The following is a 23246-nucleotide window of genomic DNA, read 5'->3' as shown; positions in this document are numbered from 1 at the left end:
ATCTCAACTGTGAAGTATGGCGGCAGCATCATGTTGTGCGGCTGTTTTGCTGCAGGAGGGACTGGTCCACTTCATAGCATAGATGGCATCAGGAAGAAAAAACGTTATGTAGAAATACTGAAGCAACATCTGAAAACATCAGCCAGGAAATTAAAACTTGGTCACAAATGGGTCTTCCAAACAGACTATGACCCGAAGCGAACTGCCAAATTAGTTCAAATGTGCTTTAAGGACAACAGAGTAAATATTTTGGAGTGGCCATCACAAAGCCCTGATCTCAATCCTATAGAAAATTTGTGGGCAGAGTTGAAAAAGCTTGTGCGAGCAAGACAAGTTACACCAATTCTGTCAGGAGGAATGGGCCAAAATTCCTTCATACTATTGTGAGAAACTTGTGGAAGGATACCCAAAACGTTTGACCAAAGTTATACAGTTTAAAAGCAAAGGTAAAAAATACCAAGGAAGTATACGTAAACTTTTGACTGTCTAGAAATTAATAAAAAATTCTCAAAATAAAAAATTCTCTCATTATTCTGGCATTTAGCAAATGTAAATGATTTAGCTAATCCTAACGAACTTAAAATAGTAAACGTTTAGTATGATTTACCATCAGACATTTTTTAAAAAGTTGTTATGTTCCTTTTTTTAGAGTGTATGTAAACTTCTGGTTTCAACTGTATTTCTTGTTTTTCTGGCAATTTAATGCAAATGACATGTATTATTGCATGGTTTTAGTTAACTGCAATGGGTATATTTGTAATACAGTTCAGATTAGTTCTGAACTTATAAATTGTGTAAAACAGAATGTGCAAATTGTGTTCATCAGTTATTTTATTAGTTTACTAGGTCATAAGCAGCTCTACAGAAATGCCACTGGAGTTCAGTAATATTACTCAATATGAAGTGTTTTTAACAAACTCATAAGGTCACATTATTTATTTATTTTACTCTTTTTGGTTTTGTTATCGCCATCTTCAATTTGCTTTGTGTTTTTTCTTTGTAGGCCTTCAGCAGAGCTCACAGGATTGGTCAAAACAAGAAGGTGATGATCTACCGCTTTGTGACCAAAGCTTCTGTAGAAGAGCGAATTACTCAGGTATAATCATGTCTTTGCAGGAAACTTAATAATATTATTTGCCAACAGCCTCCGTTGAATCTAAACCGACTGGTTTATTTGTGTTTCTAATCTGAAGGTGGCCAAGAAGAAGATGATGTTGACTCACTTGGTTGTGCGTCCTGGATTGGGCTCAAAGACTGGTTCGATGTCCAAACAGGAGCTCGATGATATTCTTAAATTCGGTACAGAGGAGCTATTTAAGGACGATGGAGAAGGTATGAGAAAATATCAACATTTGTAAACTAAAAGCTTCTCAGTGCAGTACAGGGTTTCTACTTAAAGTCTTATATCGATTTTAAACTAAGACCTTAAAGTCCTTTAAAGGGGACCTATTATGCAAAAATCACTTTTATAAGGGACTTAAACACAGTTGTGTGGTAACAGTGTGTGAATTTAAATGGTAAAATTGATTAATTCTATTTTTATATAATCACACTTCAAGGTGACCTATTATGCCCTACTTTATAAGATGTAAAATAAGTCTTTGATGTCCCCCCCACTCAAAATACCCCATGAATAATGTTTCATAGAACTGGCATTGGTTGTAATTGTGACGTTTTGGTGACTGTTGCTTTAAATTCAAGTGAGATTGTAAACTTTTCAAAAGAGGGCGGAGCTACAAATGCGTCAACATAGCGTCAGCATATTGGCAGATTTAAAAATGAGACTAACATCCTATGCTAATGAGGGAGAGATCGTCACTAATGGGCGGGGCTTTCCCCCTCTGACACGTGCAAAGGAAGAATGTCAATCAAAGTGTTTCTGCAGAGTTTTTATCAAGTGTGATTATAGACAATAAAATGTATACATTTTTACCATTAGAAGCTGGCTATATTCACAGACTGTAGCCACACAACTGTTTAAACCCCTTTATGTAAAATTAATTAATAAATTTGCAACATTTCAAAGTTAAAACAAACTGATCTATGAACTCAACTCTTTAAATACTCTCTATTATAAGTAATTCCTAACACACATTGCTGTATAGTTTTCTCTTTCCCCCCTAAAGTTTTCTTTTGTTGGTCTTTTAAATAAGTTTACCCTCATAAAACCTGCTGACACTCTGAAGAACTGGGATTGAATTAGTTGTGTTTGTTTGTCTGTTTTAGGGGAGAACAAAGAAGGACAAGAGGACAGCAGTGTGATTCACTATGATGACAAAGCCATCGATCGCCTGCTGGATCGTAATCAGGACGCGACCGACGACACGGAGCTCCAGAGCATGAACGAGTATCTCAGCTCCTTCAAAGTGGCGCAGTATGTGGTCAAGGATGAGGAGGAGGCGGTGAGTGCCGACAAAGAGCATTGTGGGATTGACGCTGGCACTAGGACTGCGTGGTTATTTGAGTTAGAAGCTTGTAATGTCAAGTTTTCTTTTCACTGTGAAATATTAGTGTTAAATCTTGGTTTAACATTTGGAAAGTGAGAAGATTAAAGGCACACTGACGTCGGAAATTTTCATATGCGTTTTTTTTGTGTGAAAAATTCATCACGTAAACAAACCTTGCACACTGAGTGAGATGCGTATCAATTAATCCATCACGATAAAACGCAAAACATTTCAAGCAGTAATACTTCTCCTGTGTCTTCTCCAAACTAGAAAGAGGAATAGGCTACATATTGTGCATAGAGATAGGCTACATATTCTGCATAAAGAGAATTGAGAGTTCAGCTCATTATCAAACAGCTGTGCTATGATTATGCCAAAATGCTGAATATTTCAGGAAATTAGTGGAATTTTGACGCTTCACGCATTCATGAACGTAAACAAATGCTGAACAGAGACTAGCGGTGCCTACAGACATTATTATAGATATACATTATTAACAAACAAAAAGCGGACCATGCTTTCTATTAAAATGTCTATGGGCAGTACGTCGAATGTATGAACACACACACACACACACAACAAGGCTACGTTCACACTGCCAGGCTTAGTGCTCAAATCAGATTTTTTTTTTTCTCCGATCTGATTTTTTTGCATGGCTGTTCACACTGCTCTTATAAATGTGGCCAATATTAGATTTGCAGTGTGAACAGATCATGGTCCTAAACTGACCCGCATGCGCAAAAGTACAGTTACGGACAGCATAAAATGTCTAATTATGCACACGTGAGACGGTATGACAGGGGTCACCAATCTCCCGGTGTCCCTCCAGGGTTTAGCTCCAACTTGCCTCAAAACACCTGCCTGGGTGTTTTAAGTATACCTAGCAAGACCTTGATTAGTTTGTTCAGGTGTGTTTGATTAGAGTTGGAGCTAAAATCTGCAGGACACCAGCCCTCCAGGAACAAGTTTGGTGACCCCTGCTGTATGAAGTAAGCACGTTGTCGGATCATGCTTATATGATTATTACCCTTTTCACAGACAACCGTGGTGTATTTTAAGAACTGTAAATGATTGTTCTGCTACTACTAATGTGTATTTCGGCATTTGAAATCTAAAATAAGTCACTTGTGATTGTAAACACTGATCATTTCTGATTTATGACCACCGGTGTAGTGAACTCACGGGTTAATGAGCAGCCGCAGATTGAACTGTGAAGGCAGAGCTGGTTTATCTCCATTAGCAGAGTTATTTCATTTTACTTCGTTATAAACAGCAGACACGTACAGAAGGGGGGTTGGGTGCTCGAGCTCTCTCTCCTTTGCACACGGATCCACTATCCGCAACACGCACGCGATCATCCCGTGCCTGAATCGTTAACAAGCACCAGTTTTGCCTTCAAAATCTTTTTCAAAATGAACAACCAACTTTCTGTGGTCCAGTAATCGCCCTGTGTGCTATTCTACTATGCTGCTGAGGAGTAGAGGATGTTTGCAGCACAGAATGATGACGCATGTCACTCGAAGATTATGTAAAATCACATGAAATCCGACAAAACTGTTCACACTGCGGTCGCATTGCAAAACATCAGATCTGTGTCTGATTTAGGACTACATGTGAAAGTGGCACAGATCTGACCTGAAAAGATCAGATTCCATGCGGTTTGGGCTGTTCACACTGTCATTACCTGAGTCACATGTGGGCAAAAAAATCTGATTTGGGCCACATTTGGCTGCAGTGTGTACGTAGCCCAAGAAGCAGCAGGGGAGACGTGCGCCAGTTACTGTATACAGCATAGGGTTTCTCAGCCGTCCTCCACATTCTGTCTTTATTTTATGCACTGTGTTTGTCCTAAAGTTATCTGTAGCTAAAATGACGGCATTCTACAGAAAAAAAAGCATTCAGCTTTTTGCTTGTGCGGTGGCTCTGAACTGTCAAAACTCCTCTCAAATTGCTTTTTTGGATGCGAAAATTGAACTCAGTTCGAGTTGTTTTTTTTTATGACGGACGAAAGTTTGGGAGGCAGTGTGTCAATTCGATACACACAACGTGAGGTCGAGTTTATTTATTAACATGCGAAAATTACGGACGAAAATTTCAAATGCAGTGTGCAATAACCTTAAGATTTACAGGTTTTTACAGAAGATTTTAAAGAGGTTTATAATTTTGTTTTGTTTTTTCTTGGGCATGGATCTCTCAAATTGTAAATATTTCCATCATTTTCACTGCGTTCACTTGTTCAAAACATATTTGAGCTTCTTTCTTCTGTTGAACACACAAGAAGATGTTTTGAAGAATGCTGGTTGCTGGCACCCATTGACTTTCTTTTTTTTTTTTTTTTTTTTTTTTTTTTTTTTTCCTATACTGTATTTGACTATACAAGTCAATAGGTGCCAGCAACCAGCATTCTTCAAAATATCTTTGTGTTCAACAGATGAAAATACTGAATGAAAAAAGGTTTTAAACAAATTGAGGCAGAATTTCTGGGTGAAATATCCCTTATTTTATTATTAGTTTTGAAATATTACAATGATTGTAACAATAATATATGTTGGTTTGGCGTGTGTTTGTGTGTGTGTATATATATATATATATATATATATATATATATATATATATATATATATATATATATATATATATAACAAAATTAAGACAAATTAGTGTAGCAATTTTAAAATCTCATTCATTTTTTTTTATTTAGTGAATTTTCACAATAGTAATTAATTTAAGTTGGTTTAATGGATTAAGATGGAAATATTAAGACCGCTATTACTATTGTAATTTTACATGTTTTTTTTTGTATTCTTAAATTTTCATTTAAAGATAAATATTATGATTAATGAAAGGTTTCGTGTTTGAAATTATATGTGAAGTCAAATTAAAATGAAGTCAAATGAAATAAATGAAGTCACCCGTTTCCTGTCTTTCGACCACAGGAAGAGGAAGTTCAGAGGGAAATCATCAAGCAGGAGGAAAGTGTGGATCCAGATTACTGGGAGAAACTCCTCCGACACCATTATGAGCAGCAGCAGGAGGATTTGGCTCGTAATCTAGGCAAGGGCAAACGAATCCGCAAACAGGTCAACTACAACGACGGCTCTCAGGAGGACAGAGGTGAGAGATGTGACCAAACCAAACTGCACACCATACTTGAGGACTTTTATCCCATTCAACATAAGCAGCAATTGCAAGTGGTTATGCTTCTAAGGCCAGACTTAGAAGACTTAGAGCCTAGAAGTTAAGAATTTTTTAATAGAGAACATAAGGAAAAATAGGATGAAGAACGATAAAATAAAAAACCCACATAGTAAATTTGAACACGTACAGTGTCAAATGTACCATCCCCATTTTATTTGGATTTATTTAGAGGAAACAACTACATAAAGTAAACCCTGTATTAGCAATTGAATTATTGAATTATTGAGTATTATCATAACTTACTTTGATTACATATAAATATTATTTTATTATTATGGTAGTTTAATGCCATATTCTCATATCTTTGAGTCCTAAATGTTAAATCCTTGTTTACTTAATTTTATTTCTACACTTCTGATATTTAATTGTTTTGCATATCCAATCTAAAAAGTTCTGTGAACCATAAATATGTGAGTGAATTAGGAAATCTATGCATAAAAATCCAAATAAATAATAAAAATCAAATACTTGGCTTTTATCTGTTACAGATTGGCAGGACGATCAATCTGACGGCCAATCAGATTATTCGGTTGCATCAGAGGAAGGAGACGAGGACTTTGACGAGCGATCAGAAGGTGAGATCAGCATAGCTAAATCGAACTTAATTTAATAACAAATAGACACTTTCTTTAAACACAATTATGGTCGTCTGCTTGCAGCCAATTCACGGCGACCCAACAGGAAAGGCCTCAGAAACGACAAAGATAAACCTCTGCCCCCCCTGCTGGCCAGAGTGAGCGGCAACATAGAGGTGAGACGAGATTTGCACTCTACTCGGATTACTTTAATGGATGTTTTTCAAAATGTAACCCGGGAAGAATTTGTAGTTATTTGTTATCTATCGGACTAAAAATAATATCTAGCATTTTTAATATAAAAGCTTTTATTTATTTATTTTGTGTATCATGTGGCTGGAAGGGCATCCGTCAAATAAAACATATGCCAGAGTAACTGCTGGTTCATTCCTCTGTGGCAAGCTGAAGGATAGTGAGGATTGTTTGTATCATCATATTGAATTATGAAGTTATATGTAATATATGAAGTATTATGTTTTTATGTATACTAATATTGCCATGAAATAGCCATACGTTGCTGATGTGACAATAAATAAACAAACAAACAGAATTGTGAGATTTTTGATGTTTTAACTTGCGTATTTTGAGTTTGAGTTGTCAAAAGAACTAAACCGTTTTGATTTGGCAGGTGTTGGGTTTCAATGCTCGTCAAAGGAAGGCTTTCCTGAATGCAGTGATGCGTTATGGGATGCCGCCTCAGGACGCATTCACAACGCAGTGGCTGGTTAGAGACCTGCGGGGCAAATCAGAGAGAGAGTTTAAGTGAGTTTTAATTTAGTATTAACAAACAACGGGGTCAAAAATAATTTATATACTAGTTTTGTCATTTAAATTCAATTTGTTTTGTTTTTGTAGTAGTATCTTAGTAGTATGACCAGATTAGAAATGTTTAACTGAATATTGATTCATTTGATTTGTTCATTTATTTATTTATTTATTTATTTATTATTTTATATAATTTTTTTTTACAAATAATGGAAAAAGTCATAGTTGCAGGTTGAAACTGCAGCTTAGTTTTTAAGAAGAATTGTGTGAAAATACATTTCATTCAAAACATTTGTGGTAAGATTATTTCTTGATGAAATGAAGACTTCAGTTCTTCAAAGATGCATTAAGTTAATGATAAGAGATTAGGAAAAACTTTTATCATGCAATTTTATTTTTATTTTTTTGCAGTGTTTAGACTTTATTTATTGAATTTTCTATTCATTTAGGAAATTCTGTCTTATATCACTGCTTCCATACTTCCATACAGTATTTTTACAATAAATGCAGCTTTGGTGAGCTTAAGAGACGTATTTTAAAAAATGAAAACACCTCAAAATTAAAAAGTTACTTCATGATTTATACTCCCTCGTGTGGTTTTCTTCTGTTGAACACAAAAGAAGACATCTTAAAGAAAGCTGATTGACGTCACTCATCAATTTCCACAGCAAAATTACTGTGATTTAAGTATGACTAAATTACTTAAGTCAATGGCTGCCAGCAACCAACATTTCTCAAAATATCTTCTTTTGAGTTCAACAGAAGAAAGAAACAAGACCAAGTGAAGGGTGAATACATTTTTTTTTTTTTTTTGGGTGAACTATCCATTTAAAAACGAAATAAAAAGAGAAAACTGTGAATGCATAAGTGTCTGTTGTGTGCTTGTTTGTTTTTATTTATGCATTTATTGTATTGATCTGTAAGTGAACGGCTTACCATAAATTCCTTAGCAAACAATCATTGATTTGGTCTTATGAGAAATGTTAACTGGTTCTGATGGTCTTCTGTATCTTGCTTTTTCTCAGGGCTTACGTCTCTCTCTTTATGCGGCACTTGTGTGAGCCTGGTGCAGATGGTGCTGAAAGCTTTGCAGATGGTGTTCCTCGGGAGGGACTGTCACGGCAGCACGTCCTCACGCGCATCGGTGTGATGTCGCTCATCCGAAAGAAGGTAAACGCATCAGCATTGTTGGAAGGCAATACAACAGCCAATTCCTGTACAATTAAAAGGTCATGTTTAGGGGCCAGAGAGAATGACAGGATCTGCGGACATTTTTTTTCTTTATCTGCAGAGAATTTTGCGGGGGAAAAAAAGATTTTGGGAGTATCATAACTTGAAAACTTAATATACGAAATCAAAAATAATATCTATTTAACTTCTATTTAACGTTTACAATGCAAATCCTATTAGATCCACTTATTTGGTAAACAAAGCAAATCTCTTATATAATAGATCTACTAAAAGACAGGAAATATTACTTTACAAACTGTATTGTAAATAAATCATATGAACATTTTTATGTTAGTCAGTAATATTAGTAAAAATGCCAAACAAATATAAATGTACACACATTTACACAAGTAAATAAATAGACTCAATGATGGGCTAAAAATCTGTGGATTTCCGCGCGAGCAGATTCCGTGTGGGTCTAGTCATATTAAGGCTGGGGGACACAGTCAGCCATTGGGCTTTGTCTGTTCAGCTAGTTGTTTGGTGTGTTGTCTGTCGTTGAGTTACCGTAGGAGCTCATTAGGTCAATTCAACACGTACAATCCGCCGTTGACAGAAGAGAGCGCTCTGATTGGTTATTCAGCGAATCTGAGCATGAGTGAAATGTTGTGAAGTAAACAATTCAAGTCAAGTAGGAACACAAAGAGGTCTGCTGTCATTTTGCCACATTTCTGAAGTATTTGCAAGCTATATGGATTATTTGATTATCAGACTCCATACTGAGGGGTTCACTCCTGCAAATATGTGACAATTAATGTGATGATTAGGAGTGTAACGGATCACAGTTGATCCTTGATTTGGGCGGATCACTACCAACTATTCGGAACACACATGGCCCGTGGATTAATACGTTGTTTTTACTGGTAGATTAATCCTAAATTTGTAATGATCGCAGAGAGATCGCCTCTAAAGTCATTCAAATCACATGCATGAAAGCGTTTAAGCTTTCCTGTAAAATATAATGAAGATGGAAAAAGTTGTGGTGGGTTATTTGGGATGTGGTGGGTTTCTTAGTTTTTTAAAGGTGTTTTCTATCTAATTGTTTAGCCTGCATCAATGCATTCAGTGTAAGCTGCACGATTAAATATTAAATGATTGGGATTTTAACACCTACACAACATAAATTATAACTGATGGTGACTTGCATACGTTTATTAATCCTTCAAATTTCTGCAAACACAACAGTCAAGAAAGTGATTCAGTCTTTAGTCTTTTGAGTTAGTTATGAAGTTACAAATAGTCAAATAACACAGCAGTGCTGGGAGAACAGTTTATAGTTGAGATAAAGCCACTGATGTTTATGGTAAAGATTAAAATCACCATCTTATGCATTTACGGATGCTAAAAAATGAAAGTTGTAGGCAGCAATTACATTATTTAACCAATAGGTGGCGACAATCAGCCATCAGAAATATTCCACTGAATAAAGGCTGATTTATACTTCTGTGTCAAGCGCACGCATATGCTACGGCGCGGCCTACGTGTGGCCGTCGGCTTACGTGTCGTCGTGGCTGTTGGCATCGCTGACGTCGCATGGTCAAAATGTTGAAGATATTTTTAATTATACGACATAAAATGCCATAATATGATGCCTTTTTTTTTAAAAAAAAAGTTAATTTTCAAGGAAAGGATAAACTTTTCAACTTCTAAACTTTTTTTCTAAATATCTTCTGTAATTATGCTGAAGAATGTTGGAAATAAGCAGTCATTGACTTCCATGGTATTTTAGTTCCTACTATGGAAGTCAATAGTTGCGTTCGACATGAAGCACAGCTGCAGCCGATGATCAACGAGATTAGCTGAGCGCAGGCGGGGGCGGAGTTGAAAACGGAGCCGTCAAGCCGGACAGCTGAACACTTCGGGGCTCAAAGTTGCGGCAGTCATGATGACCGATCACACTGTCATCATCATTTTTTTTATTTATAACAACAAAAGATTTACAGTACAAATAAATCAAAATACAGTCTCTAAAAACTATAGTTAATTTTTAAACAATAAGGGAGTTATAAGTAATTATGAATAAGTGGAAACGAGAGGGTAATATTAACATTCAAACGAACGGGCCTATTAAATACAAAGCAATAAGCACAAATTTTAGGAGTTTAAACATCACTCTTTAGGCTAATACTTCTTGTTTGAACATGCTAAAAGGGCTTTACATTTATAGATCTAAAACTTTCCAGTATATATTAGTGTAACACCCAAAACAAGGTGTTTTACGTCTTAAACAATGATTAATATTATTTTGGATAATGAAAGCATTTTCAAAAAAGCACTTTAATCCAAAAAGATTGAACAAAAGGACATTCCTAAAATAAATAAGCTACACTTTCAGCAGAAGTTTTCCAGAAATAGCAGGATATATCAGTGTCACTTTTAAAACTTGTATATTGTATAATCAATTCAATTCAATTCACCTTTATTTGTATAGCGCTTATACAATGTAGATTGTGTCAAAGCAGCTTCACATAAAAGGTCATAGTAAATTGGAACAGTGTAGTTCAGTTTGTAGTGTTTTAGTTCAGTTCAGTTGAGCTCAGTTCAGTGTGGTTTAATAATCACTACTGAGAGTCCAAATATTGAAGAGCAAATCCAACAATGCGCAGCTCTACAGATCCCGAACCATGCAAGCCAGTGGCGACAGCGGAGAGGAAAAAAAAACTTCACTAACTGGCGAAAGTGAAGAAAAAAAACCTTGAGAGAAACCAGGCTCAGTTGGGCACGGCCATTTTAATTTCTCCTCTGGCCAAACGTCTTGTGCAGAGCTGCAGTCTCAGCGGCGGAGGCTGGAAGCTGGCCTCAGCGAAGACTCTTCTGTCTCTGAAGCGTCACAGGAATCAGTCTCATGTTCTCCACTCCTCCATGACCACCACAGTTGCTGCTCAGGATACGGCCTGGTCCAGGATATGGAAACCTTGGGATCATCTCGTCGTTGGTCTTGAATCGAATCAGTGACTCTGCATAGTCAGAGGGCCTCGGGAAGAGTATCCCCAGGTGGAAATGGAGAATAAAGAAAATAATTAGCGTAGCTGATGTTCACAGTGTATATCAACAAGATGCAGAACCTGTGTGGAAGCCCGCTAAATGGTGCACTGAGTGTATGCTTTACTAAACAGATAGGTCTTTAATCTAGTTTGATCATATAAATCATTTTATAATTATTTAATAAAATAGTTCTTTAACTTGATTTGTTAAGAAAGCTTTAGGGTGGCAGGATCAACGATGATAATTATTTTATTTCTTTAGTCTTTATTTTATTTCTTTAAGACTTATTTGAGTTAATATTGAGGTTATTCACTAAAATATATCATTTAAATCGTTCATGGAGCTGAATGCAGTAAATAGTCTGTATAAAATCGGTCGAAAATAAACCTGTGCAAACAATCTAGCCTTTATAACCAGATTATTTAACAAAACATGATTACTGCAGTAAAATATTTGTAGTCTTTATATAAGCATGATGTGTACAAGATAGAGAGGGTATGAAAAGTTAACTGTTTGTTTAGAAACTTTTGGTTTAGAAGTTGTCCAATGACAAACCTGAAACACACGTGGTTGTTGTCATGCGGTGAACTCGGCCAATCATGTAATATCGGTGTCGTCATCGCAGTTCCAGCAATCGCTCTTCAGATGCTGCATTAGCTAAATCAAACGTCTGATCTGTTCGCGGTACTTTGATGCCACATGTGACAGTCACGTGGCGTCGGCGCATCGTCAATCCGGACAACATTTCTAACCAGCATGCACCGCTTTAAGACAGATTTCGATCGATCTGCGCAGAGCTGCATGAAGTCAAATGCACCTAACGACTGCTGTTTTCCCACATCCCTCAGTTTATTTCCTTAATGTTAAACAGGTTTGGAACACATGGAGGCTTTTCTTTATTGGATTAACCATCTCTTTGATGACAAATTGAATGAGAAAACCCATGAATGGCTAAATCCATGTATGCAGTTATCAAATTATCAATATTGTGATGACGTTTTTTTTTCAGGTGCAAGAGTTTGAGCATGTAAACGGTCAGTGGTCGATGCCCTGGATGATGGAGCTAAACGAAAATAAAACCACATCCACTGCCGGCAGCCATCCTGATTCTCCCAGCAAAACCCCCACTACTGGCACTCCATCAGACACCCAGCCTAACACACCTGCTCCAGGTACACTTGCCTCATTCACTTATATTAATACTTATAATATCACCATCTAAATAATTAACCTTTTTAATGTCTTTGTTGCAGATGGTGTTCCCAAAGCAGAAGATGCTGGAAAAGATGCTGATAAAGAAAAGGTGAAAAACGGAGACGGAGAGAAGGAGGCCAGTGAAAACAAAAACAGTGAAGTGAGTATCAGCTTTTAGATGATCATATTAGAGTATCAGCTTTTTTCATCAATATAAGGCAAGGCTAGTTTATTTGTATAGAACATTTCACACACAATGGTGAAAAAACCCACAGTTTTAGCAACCACAGTATTGTTTTATTTACTTGAACACTGGTCTGGATGTTTGCTTGATGTTTATTGTTTTAACCAGATGAGTTTTAGATGATTTTGTCAATAATTGAATTCTCGTTGTGTATCTAAAGGTCATTGCTATTCCGGATGAAGGTGACAAAGCTGCTTCTGCATCTGAGGAGAAAGAGAAAGGCAAAGAGGAGAAGGAGAAGACGCCTGAATCGTCCTCGGAGGCAGAAAAGGCTGATGGGAAGCAGGAAGAGAAGGAAGAAGAGAAAGCCAAGTCGGGAGACTCTGAGGAGAAAATTGACGATACAGACAAACCCAAAGGATCTGAGGCTGACAAGGAAACTTCAGACGCCAAAGGTGGACAAAAATGACAATTAACTTTTATAATGATTGTTTTTAATCTAGTTAATAACTCCCCTATAGTTAAACAGTTGCTTTTAATCTGTTCAGCCAGATCTCCGGGTCTGGCAGGACCACTTTTAGCTTAGCTTAGCATAATGAATTAAATCTGATTAGACCGTTAGCATCTCTCTTCAAAATTTTGTTTTTTTTCTTTTTCCTTTTTTTCTTGCATAATGTGCCAGGATTAGCCAAAAATGCTATTTTGCATCTTCAGACACCAAACGTGGACAAAAATGACATTTAAGTTTTATAATGATTGTTTTTAATTTAATTAATAATTCCCCTATAGTTAAACAGTTGCGTTTTACTCCATTTTTAATCTATTCAGCTGATCTCCGGGTCTTGCAGGAACACTTTTAGCTTAGCTTAGCATAATTAATTAAATCTGATTAGACCGTTAGCATCTCTCTTCAAAATTTAGATAATTTTCTTTACTTTTTTCTTTGTATAATGTGCCTGAATTAGCCAAAAATGCTGTTTTGCATCTTCAGACGCCAAACGTGAACAAAAATGCCATTTACCTTTTATAATGATTGCTTTTAAAGGAACACACTTTTTTTATTACTCCTATAGTTAAACTGTTGTGTTTTACTCTATTTTTAATCTATTCAGCTGATCTCCGGGTTTGACAGGAGCACTTTTAGCTTAGCTTAGCATAATTAATTAAATCTGATTAGACCGTTAGCATCTCTTTTCAAAATTTCAATCATTTTCTTTTTTCTTTACTTTTTTCCTTGTGTAATGTACCTGAATTAGCCAAACATGCTATTTTGCATCTGCAGTCACTAGACTGGCTGTAAAATAGTCGACCTAAAGATATAAACCAGTTAATCAATGCATAATAAATACAAGTTTCAAAATACATTCAATTGAAGTCAGAATTATTAGACCCCTTTGAATTTTTTTTTCTCCTTTTTAAATATTTCCCAAATGATGTTTAACAGAGTGAGGACATTTTCACAGTATGTCTGATAATATGTTTTCTTCTGGAGAAAGTCTTATTTGTTTTATTTCGGCTAGAATAAAAGCAGTTTTTAATCTTAAAATTACCATATTAAGGACAAAATTATTAGCCCCTTTAAGCTATGTATATTTTTTTCAATAGTCTACAGAACAAACCGTCGTTAAACAATAACTTGCCTAATAACCCTAACCTGCCTAATTAGCCAAGTTAAGCCTTTTAAATGTCACTTGTATAGAAGTGTCTTGATAAATCTCTAGTCAAATATTATTTACTGTCATCATGACAAAGATAAAATAAATCAGTTATTAGAAATGAGTTATTAAAACTATTATATTTAGAAATGTGTTGAAAACATCTCTCCGTTAAACAGAAATTGGGGAAAAAAAATAAACAGGGGGGTGAATGTATCAGGGGGGCTAATAATTCTGACTACAACTGTATTACTGTGTAAAAAAACAACAACAATCTACCAAGAAATTATACTGTATAATATTTATACTATACCTATATTTATACTATAAAACCAACAGAACATGATCACGTTCATCTCATTTAAACATACACATTTAAAACTTTTATTCTTTTTTATTATTACATTAGGAATAATGTAATATGATAATATTAATATTAATAATATTTTATTAATAATATTAATATTAGTTCCTATATTCCCATATCAGCCTAGAATACAGCAACTTTTCATTTTTTTGTCTGTCTTGGTACACCATGTAACTACAAAAGATTCAAGCTTTAAATAGAGAAATTATCAAAACTCTTTGGTCATTTTTCAGGAGATGCTGCTAACGGTCTAATCTAATTCAATGATTTACGCTAAGCTAAGCTAAGCTAAAGTGCTCCTGTTAGACCCGGAGATTCATAATTGACAAAATTCAACTGCAAAAATAAGCTTTATCCAAATATAGACTTTATAGATTTGTGTTTATGCCTAGTTTCAGGAGAAAAGAAGGATGATGAGCCTGAGAAGATGGACACTACCCCTGTTACAGATGAGAAGAAAGGTCTGCACCCGCTGAGTAACTTTTGAAACAGTTTTTTAAAAATGTTTTTCAGAGTTTTTATTATTTTATTAATATCTTATTTATTCCCAGTTTATTAATCTTGTTTTTCTCTCACTTCAGGTCAGAAGGATGAGAAAGAATCTGGTAAAACGGAGGAAGCAGGTAAACTGCCGAATGGAGAAAGTGCCAAAGACAGCGCAGCGGGAGCAGGAATTGAGGAGAGGAAGAAAGCCAAAACACGGTTCATGTTCAACATCGCAGATGGAGGATTCACCGGTGAGATTTTCTGTCTGTTTTTTTTTTAAATATTAATTTGGAAATCATGCTTTCTAGATAATGTAGCTACATTTTATTTAAAAGATGCTATATAGTTTTATTTATTTAACCTATAAGCTCTTTATATTGATTGCATTTATGTAAAGTGTACTGTTTGACAGTATTTGAGAGTAAACGTTGATAATAAAAAATAAGTTATAAAAATTACTCATTGCATAACAAATTAATGCTTATTATTAATATTTTAATGTTTTTAAATTAATGTTTAATTTATATATTTAACAAATGTAGTATAGTTAATAGTTTTTACTTAATTAACTTTTGCATAATTTATAAATATTCGTTTAAAAGGACATTGTATATTTGTTGTGTATTGTTAGCTATTTTTCAACCAAAATGTATAATAATATATAATATAATAATAATATAATATATAAAATAAATATAAAATAAATTTTTTTGTTCATTTAAAATTTTACATTTTTTTAATAACTATTATTTAAAAATTTTACTTCTTCACTTTTTAATTGTTCATAATTTATTATTATTAATTTAAATGGGCATTATTTATTCATAATGTATAATATTAACATTTTGACAACCAAAATATGTCATATATAAAGTTAATATGAAAAAAAATCTAGTTTTTGGTGGGGGATTATCTCAGTGATTTATTCCGTTTAAAGCTATTCATTTTTTATCTTTATTCATTTTTTGCATAATTTATAAATATTAATTCAAAGGGGAATTATATTTTTGTTTAATATAATAATTGCTATTTGTCAATCAAAATATATAATTTAATACTTAATATTAATATTTTAATGTTCTAAAAATATTGGTTTAATATATGTAACAAATATAAAGTATAACGAGTTAATATTTATAGTTAATAATAAAACTAAATTAACTTTTTTGCATAATATTTGTTTAATGGGACATAATATATTTGTAATGTGAATTATTAGTTATTATATGTATATAATATGAAATAAAATTCAAACTTTTTTTTTCATTTAAGATTGTATAACATTTTACAATTTATAATTATTCATTTAAATGTCCATTATTTATTTGTAATATATAACATTTGCCATTTGTCAACCAAAATATATCATATAATAGATAAAATAAATATGAAAATATCTGATCTTTTTGGGGGATTAATTCAAAATTATATTATTTTCTTAACTATTTAAAGCCATTTATTTTTATCTTTGATCACTTTTTTGCACAATTTATTAATATTAATTAAAAGATGAGTTATATTTTGTAAACAATAAAAATAGCTATTTGTCAACAAAAACATACACTTTAATATATGAATTAAATGTATAACAAAACTAGTTCAAACTTCTAATTTATTAATTTTAATATAATGAGGCATTATATATTTGTGAACTATTATATTACTTATATTTTTTAAACAAAATATATAATTCAATATATAAATTAAATATCTAATAAAAAAAGTCCAAATTATGTATTTTTAGTAACTAATACTATTCTTTTTGGTTATTTCATTTATTTCCTTTGCATAATTTATTAATAATGATTTACATGGGCATTATTGAGTTGTGATGTATAATATTAGCTCTTTGTCTATAAATATGTCATTTTAATATATGAATTAAATGTATAACAAAACTAATTTAAACTTCTTTTTTGGTTAAATTAAAGTTATGTAATTTTTTGTATAACTATTTAAAACTATTTATGTCTTAAATTTATTCACTTGGTTTTCATAATTTAATGATAGTAATTTTTAATATAAATTAAATATCTAAATCAAACTTCATTTTTTGTTAACTAATACTATTTATTTTTAATTGTCGTTTCTTTGCTTTGCATAATTTATTAATAATCATTAAAATGGGCATTGTAGACTTGTGATGTATAATATTAGCTCTTTATCAGCCAAAATATATAGTATAATATATATAAATATGAAAAAAAGCAAAATAATTCAAACAGTTGGCTTTCTTCCAGAATTGCACTCCCTGTGGCAGAATGAGGAACGAGCTGCTACAGTCACTAAGAAGACCAATGAGATCTGGCATCGTCGTCATGACTACTGGCTCCTCGCAGGCATCATCCAGTATCCTTTAATGCAGTCCGTACACACACACACACACACACACACACACACACACGCACGCACATATGTTGGGTATCTTTCAGATGTGTTCAGTCACAATCAGAGCGTGAAGGTCTACCTTTACTCACCGTCTCAGACACGGGTACGCTCGCTGGCAAGACATTCAGAATGACGTCCGGTTCGCAATTCTTAATGAACCCTTCAAAGGAGAGATCAACAGAGGAAACTTCCTGGAGATCAAAAACAAATTTCTGGCCCGGAGGTTCAAGGTATTGTGAACAATATTTAAAAAAAGTAGTGCTGTCAATCAATTAAAAATAATTAACTAATAAGACATTTTTTGCAACTAAAATAATAATTAATCAGAAGAAGGAGAGTTAAAAGCTAAAACGTCTCGGTTTTTGCTACGAAAAAGACTATTTAGATATTAAAGAGCCTCTATGAGCTTTCATGTTTGGGGCTGCGAGATTCCAGAAAGTTAAACTGCTCATTTCTCTTAAAATTATGCATGTTCTGCATCGCATTTTACTTTATTTTTGCAATCTGGCAACTATTTGTCTACTAGAGCGGGAATTGAAAGCATTTCGCTAGTGGTTAGTCGTATTTATATTGTTTTGTTTTTATCGGTGAAGTTTAAATCATTTAGATTTTCTTTTAATATCGATTAGTTATCGGTATTTAATTGAAAAATGTTTTATAGTTATAGAATTCAGATTTAAATTTATAAAACACTTCTAGTTAGGTATATTATTTTATAGATACTCATTTACATAATCTGTAGAGCACACACAATTTTTAAATTGTCTTTTATTTTCTCTTTTCACACTTGAGTGCTTGACTCTGTAGCAAGAATTATAAATATGCACAAAACGGTGTAAGAAATACTGCAAAAATACATAAAATATAAAAATAATAATGTGCAATGGTGAAATTCATTAGCAACTTGATACAAATCAAGAGGTAAAATGTATTTAAGATGCAAGGCATTTAAAAAACATTAACCGTTCTTTACTAGAACATACACAATCATTTGTTCATTCATTCGTTTTCTTTTCGGCTTAGTCCCTTTATTAATCAGGGATTGCCACAGTGTAATGAACCGCCAACTCATCTTGCACATGTTTTATGCTGTGTTCACACCAGACACGGATGAAGCGTCAAGCGCGAGTGATTTACATGTTAAGTCAATGCAAACATGCGAATAGACATCCTGTGGCACGATTTGCACAAAATGAAGCAGCGCGAGTTGAGCGTTTTGCATGATTGAGGCGCTTAACGTGCATATCGCTTAAGTTGGAACTTCAGTGGACATTCGCGCCGCGTTAACCAATTCGGAGCTTTCTCTTGTAGGAGTGTGCTTATGACGTAGTGCCTGTTGTTGGTGTCCCGGGGGGAAATCCTCCTGCTGACACCAGACAACAGTTGTTCAAACTGGGCTCGGCTTAGACGGAAGCACTGCAAAAAGCTTCAATCATCCAGGTTAAGTTTCTGGGGGAGTTGATGAGCTCACAGAGCAGGGTGTACCTCTGAAAGGATCTAGTGGACTTAGCCACTGCACCAAATGAATCTACACTGTTTTTCAACCTTCATAAAGCACATAAACCTAGTTATTCACTCAATAAAATCCATGTTAGTCATTTAGCAACGAAGCTAGAGTCACCGGGCAGACAGAAGTCTTGCCCATGACGCGAACCTGCTTAGTGTATGAGTGTGAATGAGTCTGTAAAGTGTATCCGCTGTGTTAAACATATGCTGGATAAGTTGGAGGTTCATTCCGCTGTGGTGAGCCCTGATTAATAAAGGGAATAATGAATGAATGAATAAAAAGTACATTCAACACAGAGCTAAGATGGATAAAGTCTGAGGAAATAATTGTCCGACAGACTTCTGTCTCTGATCACAAAAAATGCCAGGACAAAAACAGATATCACATCACATATTTGTAATGCAAAAAAAAAAAAAAAGGTCACAGAAAATAAGTCTTTTTCCTGTAAATGAGTTATTTTCTTGTCGTGACTGAAGGTGTTGCTGTGTGTTTTTCTGCAGTTGCTCGAGCAGGCTCTGGTGATTGAAGAACAGCTGCGCAGAGCTGCGTATCTGAACATGACTGAAGACCCGTCTCACCCCTCCATGGCTCTCAACACACGCTTCAGTGAAGTGGAGTGTCTGGCCGAGTCCCACCAGCACCTGAGCAAAGAGTCCATGTCTGGAAACAAACCTGCCAACGCCGTCCTACATAAAGGTACGTATGTAAACTCGCTGTTCAAGTTCACAAGAACCGGAAGCTGCAGCCGTTTTTTTTTCTAGAGAAATGGAGTATTAAATGAGAAAACAGTGGGCGTGGCTTGTATTTTCTTCTGCGAGCTGATTGGATGTACTAAATTAGGCATTTCTGTCTGAGTTTTAGCCCACTGCAAGTTTAACCAGTCATATTCAGCACCCCGGGTTGCCTTGGCGGCAAACAGCTTATTCAATTTCAGTCTTGAAAGCTGCCTCAATATATGCGGACGTGGCTGAAAATATGACCTCCAGAGAACAGTAGCAGCCTCCAAAATAAGATGCAGATTCAGAGTTATAAAAATCCACATGAATAAAAATATTACAAATGTTAACATTAGCCTTTCTACACATCAAACTTATTGGGAATTTCACAATGAAAACAATGGTGTGCTTGGTTTTAACGTAACTTTATTCTTTCATGAGTTAACAAGTTTCTGAACACTTATAAAATGTGTTCAATGTGCTGCCTATTGGGTTGGATTGTCAATGCAACCCTCTTCTCCCACTCTTCACACACTGATAGAAACACCGCAGGAGAAATGCCAGCACAGGCTTCCAGTATCCGTAGTTTCAGGTGCTGCACATCTTGAATCTTCACACCATAGATGATTGCCTTTAGATGACCCCAAAGATAAAAGTCTAAGGGGGTCAGATCGGGAGACCTTGGGGGCCATTCAACTGGCCCACGACGCCCAATCCACTTTTCAGGAAACTGTTCATCTAGGAATGCTTGGACCTGACACCCGTAATGTGGTGGTGCACCATCTTGCTGGAAAACCTTCGGGACCGTGCCAGCTTCAATGCATAAAGAGGGAAACACATCATCATGTAGCAATTTCAAATATCCAGTGGCCTTGAGGTTTCCATTGATGAAGAATGGCCCCACTAACTTTGTTGTCTATGGTGTGAAGATACAAGATGTGCAGCACCTGAAACTGCGGATCCTGCGAAGCCTGTGCTGGCATTTCTCCTGCGGTGTTTCTATCAGTGTGTGAAGAGTGGGAGAAGAGGGTTGCATTGACAATCCAACCCAATAGGCAGCACATTAAACACATTTTATAAGTGGACAGAAACTTGTAAATAACTCCTGAATGAATAAACTTACATTAAAACAAAGCACACTATTGTTTTTCTTGTGAAATTCCCAATAAGTCTGATGTGTCACATGACACTCTTCCTATTGAAAAAACAAAAGTTAGATCAAAGATGGCCGACTTCAAAATGGCCACCATGGTCACCACCCATCTTGATAAGTTTGCTCCCTCAGATATACTAATGTGCCACAAACAGGACGTTAATATCACCAACCATTCCCATTTTATAAGGGTGTATCCATATAAATGGGACACACGGTATAATAAACACTGCCAGTAAAAGATAAATTTGGTGTCAAATAAAATGTACTTTATGATCAGGCAGATTATTTAAGCACGCATCCCTCTGCAAAAAGTCAATATAAGTAAATGGTATAAAATTTGGTGTATGTAAATGTAGGTTTATAACTTTAAGAAAATGGCCTTTGAATTGGTTACAATACATATTTTTAAAGACACAAATTAATAAAGTGTCACAAAAGAAATGTGTAAAGCCGTAATTGGAATTTTTTTTATATATATTTGCACTCAAAAAAAAAAAGTCTAAAGAGCACAAAATCTAAAAATGAAAAAAAAAAAAAAACGCCTTTCAGTGTTTCCTCTAGGATTTTTTCCAGCTGTGGCGGCAGGCCTTTTTTACACAGATCTACCAACTACCTGTGGCGTTATTTCAATGACAAATGTCGTGAGTGCAGATTAACAATATTTATTAAAGGATTAAGGGAGGGTTCCAAAAGAAAAAGGCTTCAAGAGGGGGTTCAAGCCAAAACGACAAACAAACGTTCTCTAACTGAGAGAAAGGGAAGAACTGAATAATGTATCAAAGAAAAGAAAAGAAAAATACATCAAAAATACTCTCACTCCCTTACTAACTTAAACAGGAGAAAATAGTTACAAAAATAAAAATGGCACCCCCTCCCTACTAACTCAATCCCAAATTAACAGAATAAAGAGTTGTTACGTCCCAGGACGTATTTGTTTCTGTTTTTTTTTCTCGAGATTGCATTTATGTTATAGCCTATACGAGCATGCGGATCTCTTTGCTTGCGCGCCGATTTTTTTCTGCACGCCCCCTCAAATATAAGCCGCTTTAAGAGCGCGCAGATCTTCTTGTGTGCTCTTAAATAATCGCTGCTAAGGTGCGATTTAGCACGTTTATGTAACGAGTATGTCTTCAACATTTATTAGATTTGCTAGGAATATTTATGAATGCCTCCGGTATTAATGCGTCCTGAAGTAAAGTGAAACGGCTATACATCGTGTTTGCTGGGTATCACGCACCTGTCAGTCAGTCAGTCAGTCAGCACGTAACCTTAAAGGGTTAAACAAATGACGCACAGCACTACTACGATTACAGAAAAGTTCACGCGGTTATAATTCACTTACATTTTAATACGCTTTGGTGCGATTATCACCCGCTATTAAAAAAAATAGAATGTTTTGAATGAGAAGCTGTAATGTAGCCGTGGCGGGATGAATCTTGGCGTGGCGCCCCGCCATGGAAGAATGAATGTAGCGGAAACCATGCCTTTTAATTATATATGAATTATCGATGAGCTCCTGAGGTCTCGTAGACGACACTCAGTACTTCTATTCTTGTGTGACCGACAGTACTGAAGCAGCTGGAAGAGTTGCTAAGTGACATGAAAGCCGATGTCACTCGTCTCCCGGCAACCATCGCCAGGATACCGCCTGTTGCTGTGAGGCTGCAGATGTCTGAAAGAAACATTCTCAGCCGTTTGGCCAGCAGAGGACCAGACACACAGAGTCAGCAGGTACAACACACACCCATGTGTAGCATCCCCTGTGTTTACACCGGATACAGTAATATTTAGAAAATCCTATTCTAACCATGTGTTGCATTAATTCAGATGGAATTCTGAAACTTGTCTATAGCACTTGTTCACTGCTGCTCTTATAGTTGTGTAAATTGCTTCCTTGTCCTCATTTGTAAGTCGCTTTGGATAAAAGCGTCTGCTAAATGACTAAATGTAAATGTAAATCCTAAACATATATAATACATTTTTGCAATGTTAATTTACGTTGTGGTTTTAGACGTCTAGTTTATACTTATTTAATATATTTAGATTTCTGCTTGTAGCTCTTTGATGGATGTTTTTAAAAAAATGTATCCCTGGGAAAAGTTCTTGTTTTAATGAAAAATATTTTATATTTTTGTTTATTTTGTGTAATCTCTTGTTCAATTAAGGTATTATTATGTAATATTATGTAAGCTATATTATTCTTGCTGTGAAATGGCTATAAGTTGCTGATGTGGCTATATATATATATATATATAATCTTATACCGGACCATGCCTAATAAATATATATATATATATATATATATATATATATATATATATATATATATATATATATATATATATATATATATATATATATATATATATATATTTATATTTATATTTATTTAT

General features: G+C 34.8%; 1 protein-coding gene across 2 annotated transcripts in view; it reads left to right on the top strand.

Annotated features, from left to right (window-relative positions):
* chd4a (chromodomain helicase DNA binding protein 4a) overlaps nt 1-23246 on the top strand; it is a 60487-nt gene that overhangs the window by 35474 nt on the left and 1767 nt on the right. Inside the window, exons 24-40 of one of the 2 annotated variants that reach the window (XM_056479131.1) lie at nt 1004-1096; nt 1194-1332; nt 2227-2402; nt 5384-5561; nt 6134-6220; nt 6305-6396; nt 6849-6982; nt 8011-8155; nt 12210-12372; nt 12454-12554; nt 12799-13033; nt 14999-15061; nt 15182-15337; nt 17327-17435; nt 17572-17704; nt 19482-19677; nt 22421-22584. In XM_056479131.1, the coding sequence (XP_056335106.1) occupies nt 1004-1096; nt 1194-1332; nt 2227-2402; nt 5384-5561; nt 6134-6220; nt 6305-6396; nt 6849-6982; nt 8011-8155; nt 12210-12372; nt 12454-12554; nt 12799-13033; nt 14999-15061; nt 15182-15337; nt 17327-17435; nt 17572-17704; nt 19482-19677; nt 22421-22584 (2364 nt within the window). Of the gene's footprint in view, nt 1-1003; nt 1097-1193; nt 1333-2226; nt 2403-5383; nt 5562-6133; nt 6221-6304; nt 6397-6848; nt 6983-8010; nt 8156-12209; nt 12373-12453; nt 12555-12798; nt 13034-14992; nt 15062-15181; nt 15338-17326; nt 17436-17571; nt 17705-19481; nt 19678-22420; nt 22585-23246 lie in introns of both variants that reach the window. The other variant, XM_056479130.1, reaches the window with a different exon arrangement.

Source organism: Danio aesculapii, chromosome 19, assembly GCF_903798145.1.
Source record: "Danio aesculapii chromosome 19, fDanAes4.1, whole genome shotgun sequence".
Lineage (NCBI taxonomy): Eukaryota > Metazoa > Chordata > Actinopteri > Cypriniformes > Danionidae > Danio > Danio aesculapii.
Note: the sequence above shows the minus strand (reverse complement) of the source record. Positions and strands in the feature narration are given on the sequence as shown.